General features: G+C 35.9%; 1 protein-coding gene across 9 annotated transcripts in view; it reads right to left on the bottom strand.

The window, feature by feature from the left end:
- CSNK1G1 (casein kinase 1 gamma 1) overlaps positions 1 to 15733 on the bottom strand; it is a 248682-nt gene that overhangs the window by 16877 nt on the left and 216072 nt on the right. For 7 of the 9 annotated variants that reach the window (XM_074234377.1, XM_074234373.1, XM_074234375.1 and 4 more), the window contains one exon: positions 3724 to 3837. In XM_074234377.1, the coding sequence (XP_074090478.1) occupies positions 3724 to 3837 (114 nt within the window). The other 2 variants (XM_074234379.1, XM_074234380.1) reach the window with 2 other exon arrangements.

A 15733-nucleotide genomic window follows, 5' to 3' on the forward strand; every position in this document is an offset into this window, starting at 1 on the left:
GATTAAATGGAATTATGAACATACATGTTTTGAAAAATTACAAGGAGGGGTGTCTAGGTGGCGCAGTGGATAGAGCACTGGCCCTGGAGTCAGGAGTGCCTGAGTTCAAATCTGGCCTCAGTTAATAATTACCTAGCTATGCGGCCTTGGGCAAGCCACTTAACCCCATTTGTTTTGCAAAAAAAAAAACAAAAAAACTTAAAAAAAAGAAAAATTACAAGGCATTGCAGTCATAAATGGAAAGGATGATAATGATGGAAGGAAACCAATCATTTTTTAAGTGTGGTTTCTAAATAATAGAAGTTAGAGTGAACTTATTTTTAACCTTCCTTTTTTTTGCTTGATTTTCACATCCTCATTTGCTGCTCAGTATTGTAATTAACTTCACTTCCTCTTAGTTATATTTCATATTGGATCAAAGGAGGATTTTATATTTCATCCAATTATCCATATAAGATAAGAATGAGATGAAGCAATATCTGAGCTTTCATCTTAAAATACAAGTTTCATTATCTTTGGGTTCTTAAAACTCTTAGAAGAAATTATTATTTAATGATATCCATGGAGCATCTATAAAGGTAGAACCAGAGATGAGAATGGCTCCAGTGATAAGCAGAATTTACTCCCTAGTTCTTAACATTAATTTTATTATTCACAGAAGCAAGGACCTTTAGAGCTGGAAGAACAATACCCTCATTTGACAGGTGAAGCTGAAGCTCAGAAAGACCAATTTGGTCAAGAATATCAACATGGCTGATGACTCTTTTTGTTCACCTCTTTAAGATAACATGACCGGGGAGGCTAGGTGGCACAGTGGATAAAGCACCAGCCCTGGAGTCAGGAGTACCTGGGTTCAAATCTGGTCTCAGACACTTAATAATTACCTAGCTGTGTGGCTTTGGGCAAGCCACTTAACCCCATTTGCCTTGCAAAAACAAAACAAACAAACAAACAAAAAAAGAGGTAACATGACCAATATTCATCACACAAAAGTTTTGTGGGTAGACATGTCCTTAGCCCAGCTTAGAATTCTAGAGTGGAGGTTCACAAGGCTGCAGTTGGTATTTCTTGCCATTAGAGGAGTGCTTATTTATTATATGTAAGAGTAGTAGAACCTTTGTTCCATGGTTTCTAATGATGCATTTGAACCTTACTTTCTGATATTTGTTTATGGGATAAACTCCACTTCAATGCCGTTTAAACAAGTTAAGTACTTGCTATGTGAAAGTTGGAAACATATAACCAACTAAAAGAGTCCCTGCCCTCCAGCTGTCTTAAACCCAAGTGAAAGCTGTAGAGAGGCAATTATGTGATTACAGTAAATAATGGATATAAAAGATTACATAGTTAAGTGCAATCTAAATGGTAAATATAATTTTTAAATTCTATAATCTTGCTGTATTAAAATAAGACTCAAAAGAAACCATCTAGGCAATCTAATTAAAATGGCTTCAAAGTAACACATTCTGCAAAATATAAAAATATATTTAATCTGAGAATTTGGACCATACAACAGTTTTGCATACTAGCACTGTGGGAACAATTTTCCAAATCCAGGAACTTTGAAGACCTGACTCTATTAGTCCTTCTTCAGGTATGGCACAGTCCATACCCAGGGATATGTTAATTGCAACTAACTCTAATCAATGCCAGGAGAGACTGCTTTTGAGTAATACAGTACTTGCCAAAATAATGGCATAATGGTTTTGGCTCAGAATTGACTGATTAAGACTAGATTCTTTAGTGAGCAAAACATGATTTGTTGAGAGTGCTGCCAGAATTGGACCTAGAAAAACTGTTAACTATAAAATCATAGTATCTCAAATTTGGAAGGAACCTCTGAGCTTATTGAATTGGCAGAGTTCATTCTAACTTAACTCGTTTACCTTCAGTAAGGCAACCTCACATCCCCAAAGGCAGTCTATTGCACTTCTGAACAATTGTCCTTTTTATGTAGAGTTTTTCTTATAGAAAGTCAAATTAACCTTCTCTATACCATACCCACACTGTTTTCTAGCTTCTATTATCTGGATCCAAGCAAAACAAGTTATATATGAGGCATGCCTTCAAATGTTTGAAGACTGCTTTCATGTTCCTGCTATGTCTTTGCTTCTCCAACCCCTGCTATGTCCCTGCTTCTCCAACCCACAAGGCAAGGTGCTGATATATTTTTTTTTTACTGTCTTGGTCACTGTCCTGTAGATTAGTTCCAGATTACTATTTTTCATACAATATGACACAAAACTGAACAAATGACCTGGGCTGACTATACAAAGTAGGACTAAAATTTCCCTTATTAGATATACTATGTTTCTGTTACCTAGATTCTACACCTAGGAATATCAGTTTTAGTTTCCATGTCACATTATTGAATCACGTTAAATTTAGTCTGCTAAAACGATAGCCTTTAAAAAAATTGAACTATTTACTGTTCAGATGTTCTCCTTGCATATTGTGATTTTTTTTATTCAGGTTTTTTTAATCTACAGAACTTTACATTTATTTATTTATGAATTTAAAATAAGTAGCTCAAGACACAAACACAAGTGTATGAGATGAAACTCTTACGGACCACAGATGGAATTTTGTGGTGGTGGTGGTGGTGGTGATGGGGAGGGCGGGTGGAGGGAGAGAACAAGGGGATGAGGAAGAAAAATGATATATGAAACATTGAATCTTAAATCAAACTCAATATGAAAATTAAAATTCCACATTAGAAAAGCTCATCAAATTGTGTACTCCCCTGCCACCAGAATTTGTGTTCCTCATAGTTCTTCCAATCTATCACATCATTACAGAGAATGTGTTACAATAGTCCCAAATTTATGTCAAAGACAACTTAATTCCAAACTACTTTCCTAAGATATCTCAAACAGAAAATATATTAAGATGAGGGTTCTTACAAGTGGGTCTTCCTTGATGTAAGATCATAGTAACCAATGTGGCCAAACACCAATGTGAGAAAAAGATATGGAATAAGGTTAATATAATCATTGGTGATCAGATTAAGGAGCTCTTCTTAATACTCAAGAAGAAAACGGGAATCTAGGTAACTCAGATGAAATTGGAAATATATTAAAGTATCTCCTTCTACATAATTTTTTATTGGAAATAAAAAGACTTAACCCATAATATTGAATACCTAGAAAAAATATACCAATGGTATATTCTCACACCGAGTATACATCACATCACCATTAGTGCTGAACAAGTTTTTTGTAACCCCTGATCAAAGCTAAACAATAAACATTACTTATAAATACTACTGTGCCCTAAAGTTGCTATGTCTCACACCATCTTGATGTATTTAGGGTTCTCTATTCCCAGTCTAGTTTTGGACTGATTAATTCAACTCTAATCACTTTTTAAGTTCAGATTTGTGTTTAAAATGGCCAGGCTATCTTGAAGGCAAATTATATAGTTTATCATGGAATGTATATATCATTTAGCTTATCATTCTGTGTTACAAAACTAAGTTCATCAGAAAACAGTATTTGAAATCATGAAGATCTCAGTTGCTTACTGACATCCCTATATTTCCCTGACAATGCCTAGGAGTAAGAGCAATAATTCAGTAGGCTTGATTAAGTCAAAACTTAAAATATGAATAACAGCTTACCCTTGGATAGGAGCTTCCATTCCAAAGACAGAGGAGATTCAGAAGCAAGCCAATATTCAAAAAGCCAAGCTAGGAAGGTCAGAAAAAGGCAATAAAGGTAATACCTGCACTGATCCCCCATGCCGATCTGCAGCCAAGTGAGATGTCAGGTACGAGGTATTTGTCTGCCGGCTGGGCTGGATTTCCCACTCTCCTCGACGATCTGTCGATGCATTCTGCTAGGGCATTAGGAAGCATGAGAGCAATATATAGAAGGAAAGGTAAAGCCATGGCAAGCAATAACAAAAATCAATTAGCTGTATCCTTCCTGTAATTGTGGGTTTTGTTTTTCTTTTCTTTTCTTTTTTCTTTTTTGCAAGGCAAATGGGTTTAAGTGGCTTGCCCAAGGCCACACAGCTAGGTAATCATTAAGTGTCTGAGACTGGATTTGAACCCAGGTACTCCTGACTCCAAGGCCAGTGCTTTATCCACTACGCCACCTAGCCACCCCTTTTATTTTCTTTTAATTAAGAATCCTTGCAAAGCACTGAGGAAAAGTTAGTTTGGCTATATTTATTTCAGCAAAACCAGGCAACCACATGACTGCCTACCCCCAAAAGGGGAAAAAAAAAAAGCTCTCGGTTTTTGTATTAGTAGCATTTTGAAGAACAATATTTACAAGTGATTTTACTGATTAAAAATCTATCCAGACAGGCACTAAGTAAGAATTCCAGTAATTTCTGGCATTGAGGATACCAACACAATGCCTTTTCCTCATAGTGGGGCACAACATTCAAAAGAAACCTCTATGTGATGTTATATTTAAGCAATATAGATATAATTCATGATTGTACATTCTCTTCCTGAAGAAAGAATAGTTTTCCTAATCATACTTCCCAAGGAAATGGAAGAATGAGATAAAGCCTCCAGTGATTTTATAATTTCTTTCATGTATAGCCTCTGGTATGGATTTAGAAAAAGTTTAACTACTCACTTTAATGTGGATTAATTTCTTCTAAAAAAGCAAAGGGAGGATTCCTTTCCTAGCAAAGGGAAAGCCTTCAACTCAAACATCCCTGGACTCTGCTTTCATCTTTGAAACGAAATGGTTGGCATTCCTGGTTCTCTTCTCTCCAACTTTTCCTGTTTTCCATATCTCATACTATTCTGATCTTGCTCATTCATGTTCTTTGTTTTTGATGATTTTGTTTAGGTGCCTCTTCTCCTGGGCCAGATGGCTGAGGAGGTGTTGCTCTGCTCTAACAGCACTAGAGCTCCAATGAAGACGGAAAAGAAGTTGGAGAGGCAGCAATGAGGGATTAGTAAATCAAATGTTAATTGCTGCTAATATAAACAATAGCAGGGGGTCAGGAAGTGATAACTGCAGCTCTGCATGGAAGCCATTTTTAAAGTTATAAATCCTAAAAATGTACAGAGCTGTTGAGTTCTATAAAAAAGAAAGAAGGAATGTGTCAGGGTATAATAGCCTGAGGCTTTACATTTTCCCTAGCAGATTCTAACTCAAAGAGAAGTGTTACTGGCAGCTCATACCCAAAAGGTCACCATAATGCTAAAGCTCTTCTACACATAGAAAAGGGGCCTATGTTGTTCACCCCTCTCAGTTAATGGAATACAGAATCACAAAGGGAAGGAAAACTATAAAATTATCCTAGCCAGGGTAATTTTCATTGTTCCTAAGAACAAACTAAGTGCATAAAGAAGGATTCCATATCACTATGGATCAGATTAAAAAATAAAATGAAGGGCAGCTAGGTGGCGTAGTGGATAAAGCACTGGCCCTGGAGTCAGGAGGACCTGAGTTCAAATATGACCTCAGACACATAATAATTACCTAGCTGTGTGGCCTCGGGCAAGCCACTTAACCCCATTTGCCTTGCAAAGAAAACTTAAAAAAAAAGTTCTAAATATCCCCCTTCTCTCTAATTACTTTGGATAAGATGACTGGAAGTATGATTTCCCAAAATGATAATTTGTCACACAGCACATCCATCACAATAATCCTATGGCCTTATAGTTCTGAGCATTCATTACCAAGGACTTTCACGAGACATAATTTCATTCATCCTTAGATTCTATATGATAAATTTAGGGCATAGTAATATATATTGTAATGATAAATTCTTCCAAAATTCAGAAGAGATGTTTGTAATGAATTTTAAAAGTTTTTCACTTTTTTTTTAGTTTTGCAAGGCAATGGGGTTAAGTGACTTGCCTGAGGTCACACGGCTAAGTAAGTATTAAGTGTCTCAGGCCAAATTTGAACTCAGGTCTTCCTGACTTCAGGGCTCTGTCCGCAGTGCTACCTAGCTGTCCCTAAAAGTCTTTGACTTGCCACACAGCTAGGTAATTATTAAGTCTTAGACCGGATTTGAACCCAAGTACTCCTGACTCCAGGGCTGGTGCTTTATCCAATACACCACCTAGCTGCCCCTAGTATTTGACTCTTAATGAAAATTATATTTCACTTTTTGGACCTTTAATCTAGCATTTAGAGTTAATACTTAAAACACATTAGTGAGATCTACCAGCAACTAAAAAAAAAAAGAAATAAGCAACAGATATTTATTTATAGGGCACAGTACTATTCAGAGTCCTATGCAGTTTTTACTTTGCCCACGAAATCTCCTCATTTTGTATTTGCTTTAGGAAACAAAAGATATAAAGTGTATAGGAAGATGTTTATAGAACATTTCTAATATTGGAGGATGGAAAACTTTGAATATTGAAGATTATTTGCAGTTTTAATAAAATATTTTGATGGATGTAATTGCTCTGACCCATGCTGTATTATGTGATTTTCAGGCTATATTTGTTCCTGCAAACGCTGGTAAAATCAAAGTTTACTAGAAGTTTTAAATTATGTTCTTAGGAAAGGCAGCATATAGTGAGTGAGAGCTGGTCTCAGAGCCAGGAAACCTTGGGTTTAAGGCCTAAGTCTGACACCAAGCAAGCCACAACCCTTAAAGTGTTCAAAGCAACTTTGAAGGGTTAGAAGTTGCAGAGTTGTTGAAAACTTTCATTCATCAAGAGAAAATTTACTCACTGGATATTTTTGGTACTTAAAAATCTTTTCAAAAAAAAAATCCCATTGTTACTCTTATATATGGAAACACAAAAATTTATAGGAATGATTCAAGTATTATCAATTTAATTTAGAAATAATTTCAAAATACAAACCCAGGACAGATATTTTAAAAAATATACCCTAAAGGCAATGGAATATTTTTCTTTGAAAATAATAATGTTAGTATTCCACATGGCTTCAAACACATTTTTCTGCTCTGGTAGCACAAAAACTGATGACCTACTATACTCAATGTTTTATAAATCATCTGAAGGCAACAAAACCTGAAAGATCAAAGTGACCTTGGGAAAGGAGTTAGTTTACCACGCAGGGTTCTACTTTTCACTGTAATGGCAAACTTCTGGGGTTACTACAGCTAACATGAATGACACAGAAAGATATATTCTACATCTTGTGTGTGTGTGTGTGTGTGTGTGTGTGTGTGTGTGTGTAAAGAGCTTTTTATTTCTTTATTTTTTCTTTTTTAGATTTTTCAAGGCAATGGGGTTAAGTGGCTTGCCCAAGGCCACACAGCTAGGTAATTATTAAGTGTCAGAGCCCAGATTTGAACTCAGGTAACTCCTGACTCCAAGGCCAGTGGTCTACCCACTGTGCCACCTAGCTACCCCAACAAAAGAGCTTTTCAATGACTAGAAGGCCATCTGCCAAAGAGAAGGCTGTGTGGGATGGGGAATGAAGTGCTAGTCTTGAAGTCAGGATTCAAAATTTTAGCTCTGACCCATGCTGAGTATGTGATTCTGGTCAAGTCACAACCTCCCAGGTCTCTAAGTCCATAATGTCACACAAAGAGAAACTGGCCACTAAACAGTACATAAAAATCCCTGCAGGCAGCAGAATGATTTAGAAAAACACATGAGTATTCTATTATCTGTATACTATTATGTTTTTCTTTATTTGGTTGAATATTTCCCAACAACATTTTAATCTAGTCTGCACATTTCTCTGCTCTAAGCATCTAAGACTCAATGGTGCCGAATGTGCTGATATGTATTAGGATTTTCTCACCAGGAAGTTGCTTCTACCAGAGATATCCTAGGTCTCTTCCCCTGACCCTATCCCATTCACCAATATAAGATGCCTTAGGGAAAATGATAACTATAGTTAACATAGTTGTTTCACTTTCCTTGCTAAATGCCTAAGGAAGTTCTGGGTATAAATGAATAGCAACCAAGTACTAGACAATATGATGCAGATGAAATTTTGTTGTTTCTTTTTCAGAAGACAATATGGTAGCTGGCAATGGAAAGGCAATACTAATAATAGGGGAGTTAAGGGAAGTTTTCTATACTTCCAGATTTTATGCTGTGACTATAGCAAAATCAGTGTAGTTCAGAAGTTTAAGGGTCATCTTTGACAGAAGTAACAAAATCATTATATTACTTGGAAAGGTTCACTGAGTATATAATTTCACAAATAAATGAAAAGAAAATTTACAATATTAAATCTCTAATGGAATACTTTAAAATGCCTTCCCACTTAAAAATTTTGTTATGGCCGCTTTAACATGAATGTAAAAAAATAGAAACAAGGATACAGTCATGCAAAAAAGATGTGAAGGCAGTGCTAATGGAAAGCATGTGGAGAATATGGCTAAGAACTAGATAATAATGCCCCAAAGCAGTAGAAGATTGCAATGTCCCATAACACTTCATTTTGGCAGGGGAAACTTTCTTCTGGGATTAGTAGATAATAAGTAGGCAACAAGGAAAACAACATTTGCTGCAAAATAACAATCCCAAATATCATACTACTACTAGTGACGATTAGAGAAGAATGTAATGTATAAACTGTATACTGTGAGCAGAAAAATCCTCCTAAATATCTCTAGGTGAGCTCTACACTGAAGCAAGAGGAACAATTAATAAAACTTTTTTATTCTAGTCAATGAGAACTATAATTTTGGGGGGGGGGTTTGATACAAAACTCACTTTGAAATAATCAGCCTAATCAATTTTACATCAAATTTTTCATCTGTTAATACTTAAAGAGTGGTCTCCTGGAATTCACTGTCTTACTTAAACTATATACAACAAGACAAGAAACTGGATCATACCAAAAGGTTAAGATTTTACAGTTTGTCTTATCAAACTGGTCAGATAAAATTTCACTTCCCCATGTGGGAGGAGGAAAAGAAGAAAGCATGAAAAGGAAACATCCTAAAAGGTAAAAACTTGTTAATGTATCAGGGCTGATTTCTGAGATTTTTCAAAAGGCTGATACGATTACAGACTCATAAATTAAAAAAAAATAAAACAAAGACCTACCTAACCTGTCTGCTCTAAGAAAACTCATTAAGTTATTAAAATTAAACTTGCCAAATTAAGGATTATCTTCAGGTAATATACCAAATGCACAAAAATAGTCATCTAATTTCTAGGTTCTATATGCCTAATTAAATACCAAATTTGTTCAAAGAAAAAAATGTATGGCTATGATTTCTTTCTTTCTTTCTTTCTTTCTTTCTTTCTTTCTTTCTTTCTTTCTTTCTTTTTCCTTCCTTCCTTCCTTCCTTCTTTCTTTTTTGCAAGGCAATGGGGTTAAGTTACTTGCCCACAGTCACACAGCTAGGTAATTATTAAGTGTCTGAGGTCTAATTTGAACTCAGGTCCTCCTGACTCCAGGACCAGGGCTCTATCCACTGCGCCACCTAGCTGCCCTACCTGTATGATTTCTGCATTTTACAAAGGAACTCTTCCAAGACTCATTACTTTGCAGGTCCTAAGGACAATCATATCAATTCAATAAAGTATTGTGAGAGACTATAGGGAACACACCAGCAGTCTATAAATCTCTACCTCAAACTCTCCCTTTTCCTCTATCTCCAAGTGACAGGATAGCCTTGGAAATATAGAAACTTCAAGAACCATGATCGGTGAAGTCAATGTTTCTCTTTATGAAATGATTTTCTGACCCAGAATTTCAGTCCTAACTACCTAACAGAAGGGATATGCTAGAAGCTTAATACCCAAAGATGGGACAGAAACTAGGTAAACACATGTCTTGTTGAGAGAAAAAAAAAGGGGGGGGGGACACACTACCACTGAATCTGTGAGCAGTTCACCAATAAAAAACCAAAACCAAAAAAAGACAGCTTGCTGCCCAACCCACAACTGGAGAGGATAGCCAGTAAGACAGGAGGAGTATGAGGAACAGTCATTTAAAGCCAGAATCACTGGGTCTCTGCTTGTGAGAAGTCCCAGAAATAAATCTCTTTGAGATAACATACTAATCACATTTCTTGAGCATCTCACAGTTTCTAAAATGCTTTCATCAAAATCTCCTGTAAGGTAAGGAGAGTAACTCTGCTCATTTGAATTATACAAATAAGGGAGTTGAGGCTTATAAAAGTGGAATGATTTGCCCATAGTCCAGCATGTCAATGAGTAGTAGAGTGGTAAAGATTTCCCATGAAGCCCCTGGTTCTGACCCTAGGCCTGTCCCCCTGAATCCTGGCTGCTCCTTCACGCCTGGACAACTTAATAGGAAGAAGACTTCGGTGCTCAATACACTGGGTTCTCTCTTGTCTCTTCCTATTTGCATTTCCCAAGTCTCTGAAGTCTGGTTCTAGGTACAAGTAAAATACAATATTTCAGAGACTAGAGGGCAATATCAAGATAAAAAACCCCATTATTTAAGGATAAATTACCCCATCAACAGATGGAGATATACTAGGGAACTGAGGGATATACTGAGAGATATACTCAGGGTTAAATAAGGGGAAATTTATGAAATTTAAATCTATAGATCTGCTAAACAGAATGATTTTCCTCCTAAAATTGGAGGATTTTTCCCAATTTAACCAAATTATTTTCTTTAAATTTAGGAAAAATGGATTTTAAAAATTGCATCTTAACACACTAGCATTACTAGCCAAGGGAATGAAATAATGAAAAAATGCACACAGATAGAAGAAAACTTTTAATATGGAATAGAGCTGAGGTGAGTAGCAGTGACCAAGTGATAGAACAGAATGAGCTAAGGCAAAGGATTTTATTTCAGTTTTCACACCTGCTTATTTCAATGTCCCCTCAGTGTTAAGTTCCCAAAGGAGAGGAAGAGAAACCCTATCCTGTATTGAGATCTATGCTGGAGGTGAGCAACGGGGGAGGGCGTCGGTTCTTTATGTCTGTGTTCTCACTAGACATAGGAAATTACACACAGGACAGAAGGAGGCAAGTTATCTTTGAGCAAACTCGTCCGCCCCTTCAACTAGCAAATCCTGAACCTCGCTGAGAACTAAGCGGTACTCTGCAAAAGGAAGGAGAATGGAGAGTTAATCAGCTTTTGGTCTGTTAAGGCTACTGAACCTGCATTTTTAAAATAAAAGTCACTCAATTTACTAAGGTACCCAATTTGACATATAATCCCAACTAACTACCCCAAACTACTTATTATTTTAGTCCCATCTCCATCTCAGGCTAAGCATAGATTTTACAACTAACTCCATTTTAGGAAGTATGGCAGCAATGAAAGGACTATTTTTGCTATAGACTTCATATCCAGTACTTTGGAGCATATATAAATTAAGAAAAAAAGGCAGCAAAACCACTTCTCTTTCACTGAGGGCATGACTATTCCAAATCACACTGTAATTTGATTCCCCCCCCCCCCCTTATTGGGCTGATTTGAGTTTAAATGTGGTTCTTTCTAAAGAAAGGAATTAATGGCTTTTTTCTGATACTGTCTGGGTTTGGCCTATGGATTTATACAAGCTTAAACCACAGAAGTTTACTTTCACATGAATAATCTTTTTCTTTTATCTTGGGTAAACATACAAGTGACTAGGCAAGAAGGTTAAGTAATATCATACAATACATTAAAAACATAGACTGTAGATTTAGATGCCTAGTATCCTTGTTACAAATCTCAAAATGGAACCACTGATCTACTGATCAGCATGTCTGTTTTTAAAGATATTAGGAGGGAAAAAAATCATAATGTCCCAAACTGTTCTCCTTAGGTTAGGTCAAATTCCACTGCTTGCAGGAAGCCTTCTCAAGGGTGGGTGAGTGGATTGAGAATGCCTACTTCCCCAAAAACTTCTTATCTGAGTAATCATAAGCCCCTATGATTTCTTTTCTTTTCTTGTTTTCTTTTCTTTTGTTTTGTTTTCTTGCTTTTTTGCAAGGCAATGTGGTTAAGTTACTTGCCCACAGTCACACAGCTAGGCAATTACTAAGTGTCTGAGGTCGAATTTGTACTCAGGTCCGCCTGACTCCAGGACCAGTGCTCTATCCACTGTGCCACCTAGCTGCCCTGCCCCTATGATTTCTACATTTTACAAAAGAAGGGGAAAACAAAAATATGAAAAGGAGAGCTTAATTGAATAATAACAGTGTTTCTTATAACATCTGCTTGATATTCATATCGAGGATCGAGGTTATAAACTGTGTAATGGGATAAAAGTTCCAAAGAGCAGGAAATGGTGTGTGTGTGTGTGTGTGTGTGTGTGTGTGTGTGTGTGTGTATGTTTTACTACATAATATTCTCTATTATGGAAGTATATCATGCACTGCCTTCATGTATACTGCAGTGATTATTATTTACTCTAATGGATTTATGGAAAATGGCAGGACTCATTACTGTAAGTGATAAAGTTAGACATACAAAGAGGGCCTTGCCAAAGAGAAAACTACTGCAGCTACGATTTGGACCACCTTTCTGATGAGCAGAGCAGGACCAACAATGAATGTTTTTGAGACTAGTGAGAATGGAATCCTGGTTGGCTTTATCAACTTCTAAACAAACATTTAAGGAAATGAAGAGGGCCAACAAGTAGAGGGATAAATAATAGAAAAGATGTTAGGATATTTGTGAGTGAACCCTGCTATCAGGAACTGACACTCTTTCCAATCTTATGATTTAATTTCCTCTATTTTAACAAAGTTAACATCCTGAAAAATAATATGCTTTGTATTTATAAGAATAATGAACTATTTAGATGAAAATATACAACTTTGTTTATGTGTTAGGTATGTATATATATATATATATATATATATATATATATATATGTATACAAATGTGTGTGTGTGTGTATATACATATACACACAAACATATGTATATAAAATGTTTATGTGAATATTTATAGAGATTACCCCTAAGATGAGGGATTTGAAAAACATACATAGCAACACAATTAAGAATACAGTATAGGGGCAGCTAGGTGGCGCAGTGGATAGAGCACCGGCCCTGGAATCAGGAGTACTCGAGTTCAAATCTGGCCTCAGACACTTAATAATTATCTAGCTGTGTGGCCTTGGGCAAGCCACTTAACCCCATTGCCTTGCAAAAAAAAAAAGACTAAAAAAAAAAGAATACAGTATGTATTCTTTGAGCACATTATCCAAAATGTTAAAACTATTGGGCCTAATCTAACATGTTGGATTTGTAATTACAATCAAGAATCAAATTCTATACAACTCAACGCAACAAAAATTTAAGACAGTAAACTGAAGAATACACTGTAATTCATTTTGTACTGTTCTTAATAAAGATTTTCATCAAGCTTATGAAAAAAAAACCCAATATGGTCACCTGAACTCCCTTTACAAGAGTAAGGTTACAGATTATTTATGTCTCTCACACTGAGTAGGCAGCTCTGGCTTTGCTAGTCAAATACTAGAAGCTACATAGTGGAATAATTTTCCAAGAACTGAAACAGGGAAAAAAAAGTAAAAATGATATTAAGCTTTTTAATTTTAAATTTAAATTTTTAGTATTTAAAAATGTTTTCTGACAATTCAGATTTTAGCTTTCTAAACTAGACTTTCTAGACTCTGGTCTCTGTTGAGAGTTATAACCTTTATATGAATGAAAAACTAGGTAAAGAATGATAAAAACAACTTGTCTTAGGTCATATTATGATAACTGGAGAATGATAGTTGGTTTCCTTTCCTTGCCCAATTTGGTCCCCTGCCAAACAAATGCCTTATACTTAGTAAGGATCCACATTAGAAATCACCTCTCCAACATATACTCATGATAGTTAAGATTGTTAGGAAGCATTCTGATAGCCTTGAAGGCAGAATACATGTTCTTTCTACAAGGTAGGACATAGAGCATATTGTCTTCATTTAGGTATCTGAAGGTGTATGAAGGTAGAGGGTGTTTGGCTGATTATTACATTTGTACTGATGACCAAATTCAGATGCTTGTATAATTCAACATGACAGTCATAGTTTTATAGGGAATAGCTACTCCAATGATGAATACAATTCTGATATGTCACCTCACCTTGACTTCAAAACCTAAAAGCTAATTTAATCTAAATTAGTACTTGATTTTCATAGACAGGAAACAGATATAACTGGACTTACTATAAACACTAGGAAACAACCATGAATATGAATAAAATGCCAGCAAAACTATAGACTAAGAGAAACCAGACTATAAAAACTTCAATACCAAAGATCCACTCACTACACAGTAGAAGGAACTTCACTCAGCAAGGATGTACCAGAGTCTGCTAGAAGGTAAGGTAAATGTCACATTACTGTTAGAAATTCCAAACACTTGGCAGATAAATGATATTATAAACTCTGGATTGTGCAAGGCTATGCTAATGAAATATAAGTTTTACACTGATAGTAAGGTTTCAAGCAAAAGTCCAGCAACAGACTGAGGGTCCTGTCCAAGACCCAACCTAAAAACAGAGAGACTCATTACCAGCAGGTTAATTGTTGTGTGATACATTCTTTGGCTATGACAGCTATAAACCTAAAAAAGTCATCCAAGTCATCCAAGAAATAAATCGCAAAGAATAATGTTTAGAAAGAAGTCTTCTATTCAGTAGACATTTTCCTATGTAATTACAAAAACATCTCACTTGAAGCCACACTAAAGACCATAAAATTTTTACCTTATTAGTTTTATTCAATCAATCTAAGTTTTTGTCTACTGAAACTGTATCCCCCTTTGTTAGATATAAATAATATTTATTGCAATGTCAACCAAATGGAAAAGATTATGCAAGGAAAAAACAGTCATGTCATGCCAAGAATCCAAAAACATGAAGTAGCATTATGTGATTAAATTACATTCTTTTCCTTCATTTAAGGGATTCACCATTTTCTCATGCAATAAAAACAATAGGAAGATGTGGACTGTTTGTCACAACAGAAAATCTGATAGAGTCAGGCCCAACTTCATACCCAGAAAGCCCCACTTAAGAATAAATCTGGGTACTATCCAAAGCATCTCTAAGAAGTACTTAGCTAGATTTCCTTTCTACATTTAGGAATGGGTTCTAAGCAATTAGGAAGTTCTTGAAAAGTTCATGAGGAAACATGACTAACTGGCAATCAAGAGAATCCCTTGATTATTTCTGTATGGTGTAGAACTCTTCAATAGGTACTGAATCAAACTGCTCACCTGAAATTCGTAAAAAAAAAAAAAAAAAAAAAAGGTCAGGCACTATTACATTGTTGGTGGAGTTGTGAACTCATCCAACTTTTCTGGAGAGATATATGCCCAAAGAACAACAAAAATGAGCATACCCTTTGATCCAGCAATACCACTACTGGGTCTATACCCTTGAAGAGATGATGAAAAAGGATAAAAACATCACTTGTACAAAAATATTCATAGCAACCCTGTTTGTGGTGGCAAAGAATTGGAAGTCAAGTAAATGTCCTTCAATTGCGGAATGGCTTAGCAAACTGTGGTATATGTATGTCATGGAACACTATTGTTCTATTAGAAACCAGGAGGGATGGGAATTAAGGGAAGCCTGGAGAGATTTGCATGAACTGATGCTGAGTGAAATGAGTAGAACCAGAGAAACACTGTACACCCTAACAGCAACATGGGGGTGATGATTAACCTTGATGGACGTGCTCATTTCATCAGTGCAACAACCAGGGACAATTTTGGGCTGTCTGCAATGGAGAATATCATCTATATCCAGATAAAGAGCCGTGAAGTGTGAACAAATTTCAAGGACTATTCCCTTTAATTTAGAAAAAAACAGAGATCTTATTGTCTGATCTTGTTATCTCTTATACTTTATGTTTCTTCCTTAAGGAT

Source organism: Macrotis lagotis, chromosome 4, assembly GCF_037893015.1.
Source record: "Macrotis lagotis isolate mMagLag1 chromosome 4, bilby.v1.9.chrom.fasta, whole genome shotgun sequence".
In the NCBI taxonomy this organism is placed as follows: domain Eukaryota; kingdom Metazoa; phylum Chordata; class Mammalia; order Peramelemorphia; family Peramelidae; genus Macrotis; species Macrotis lagotis.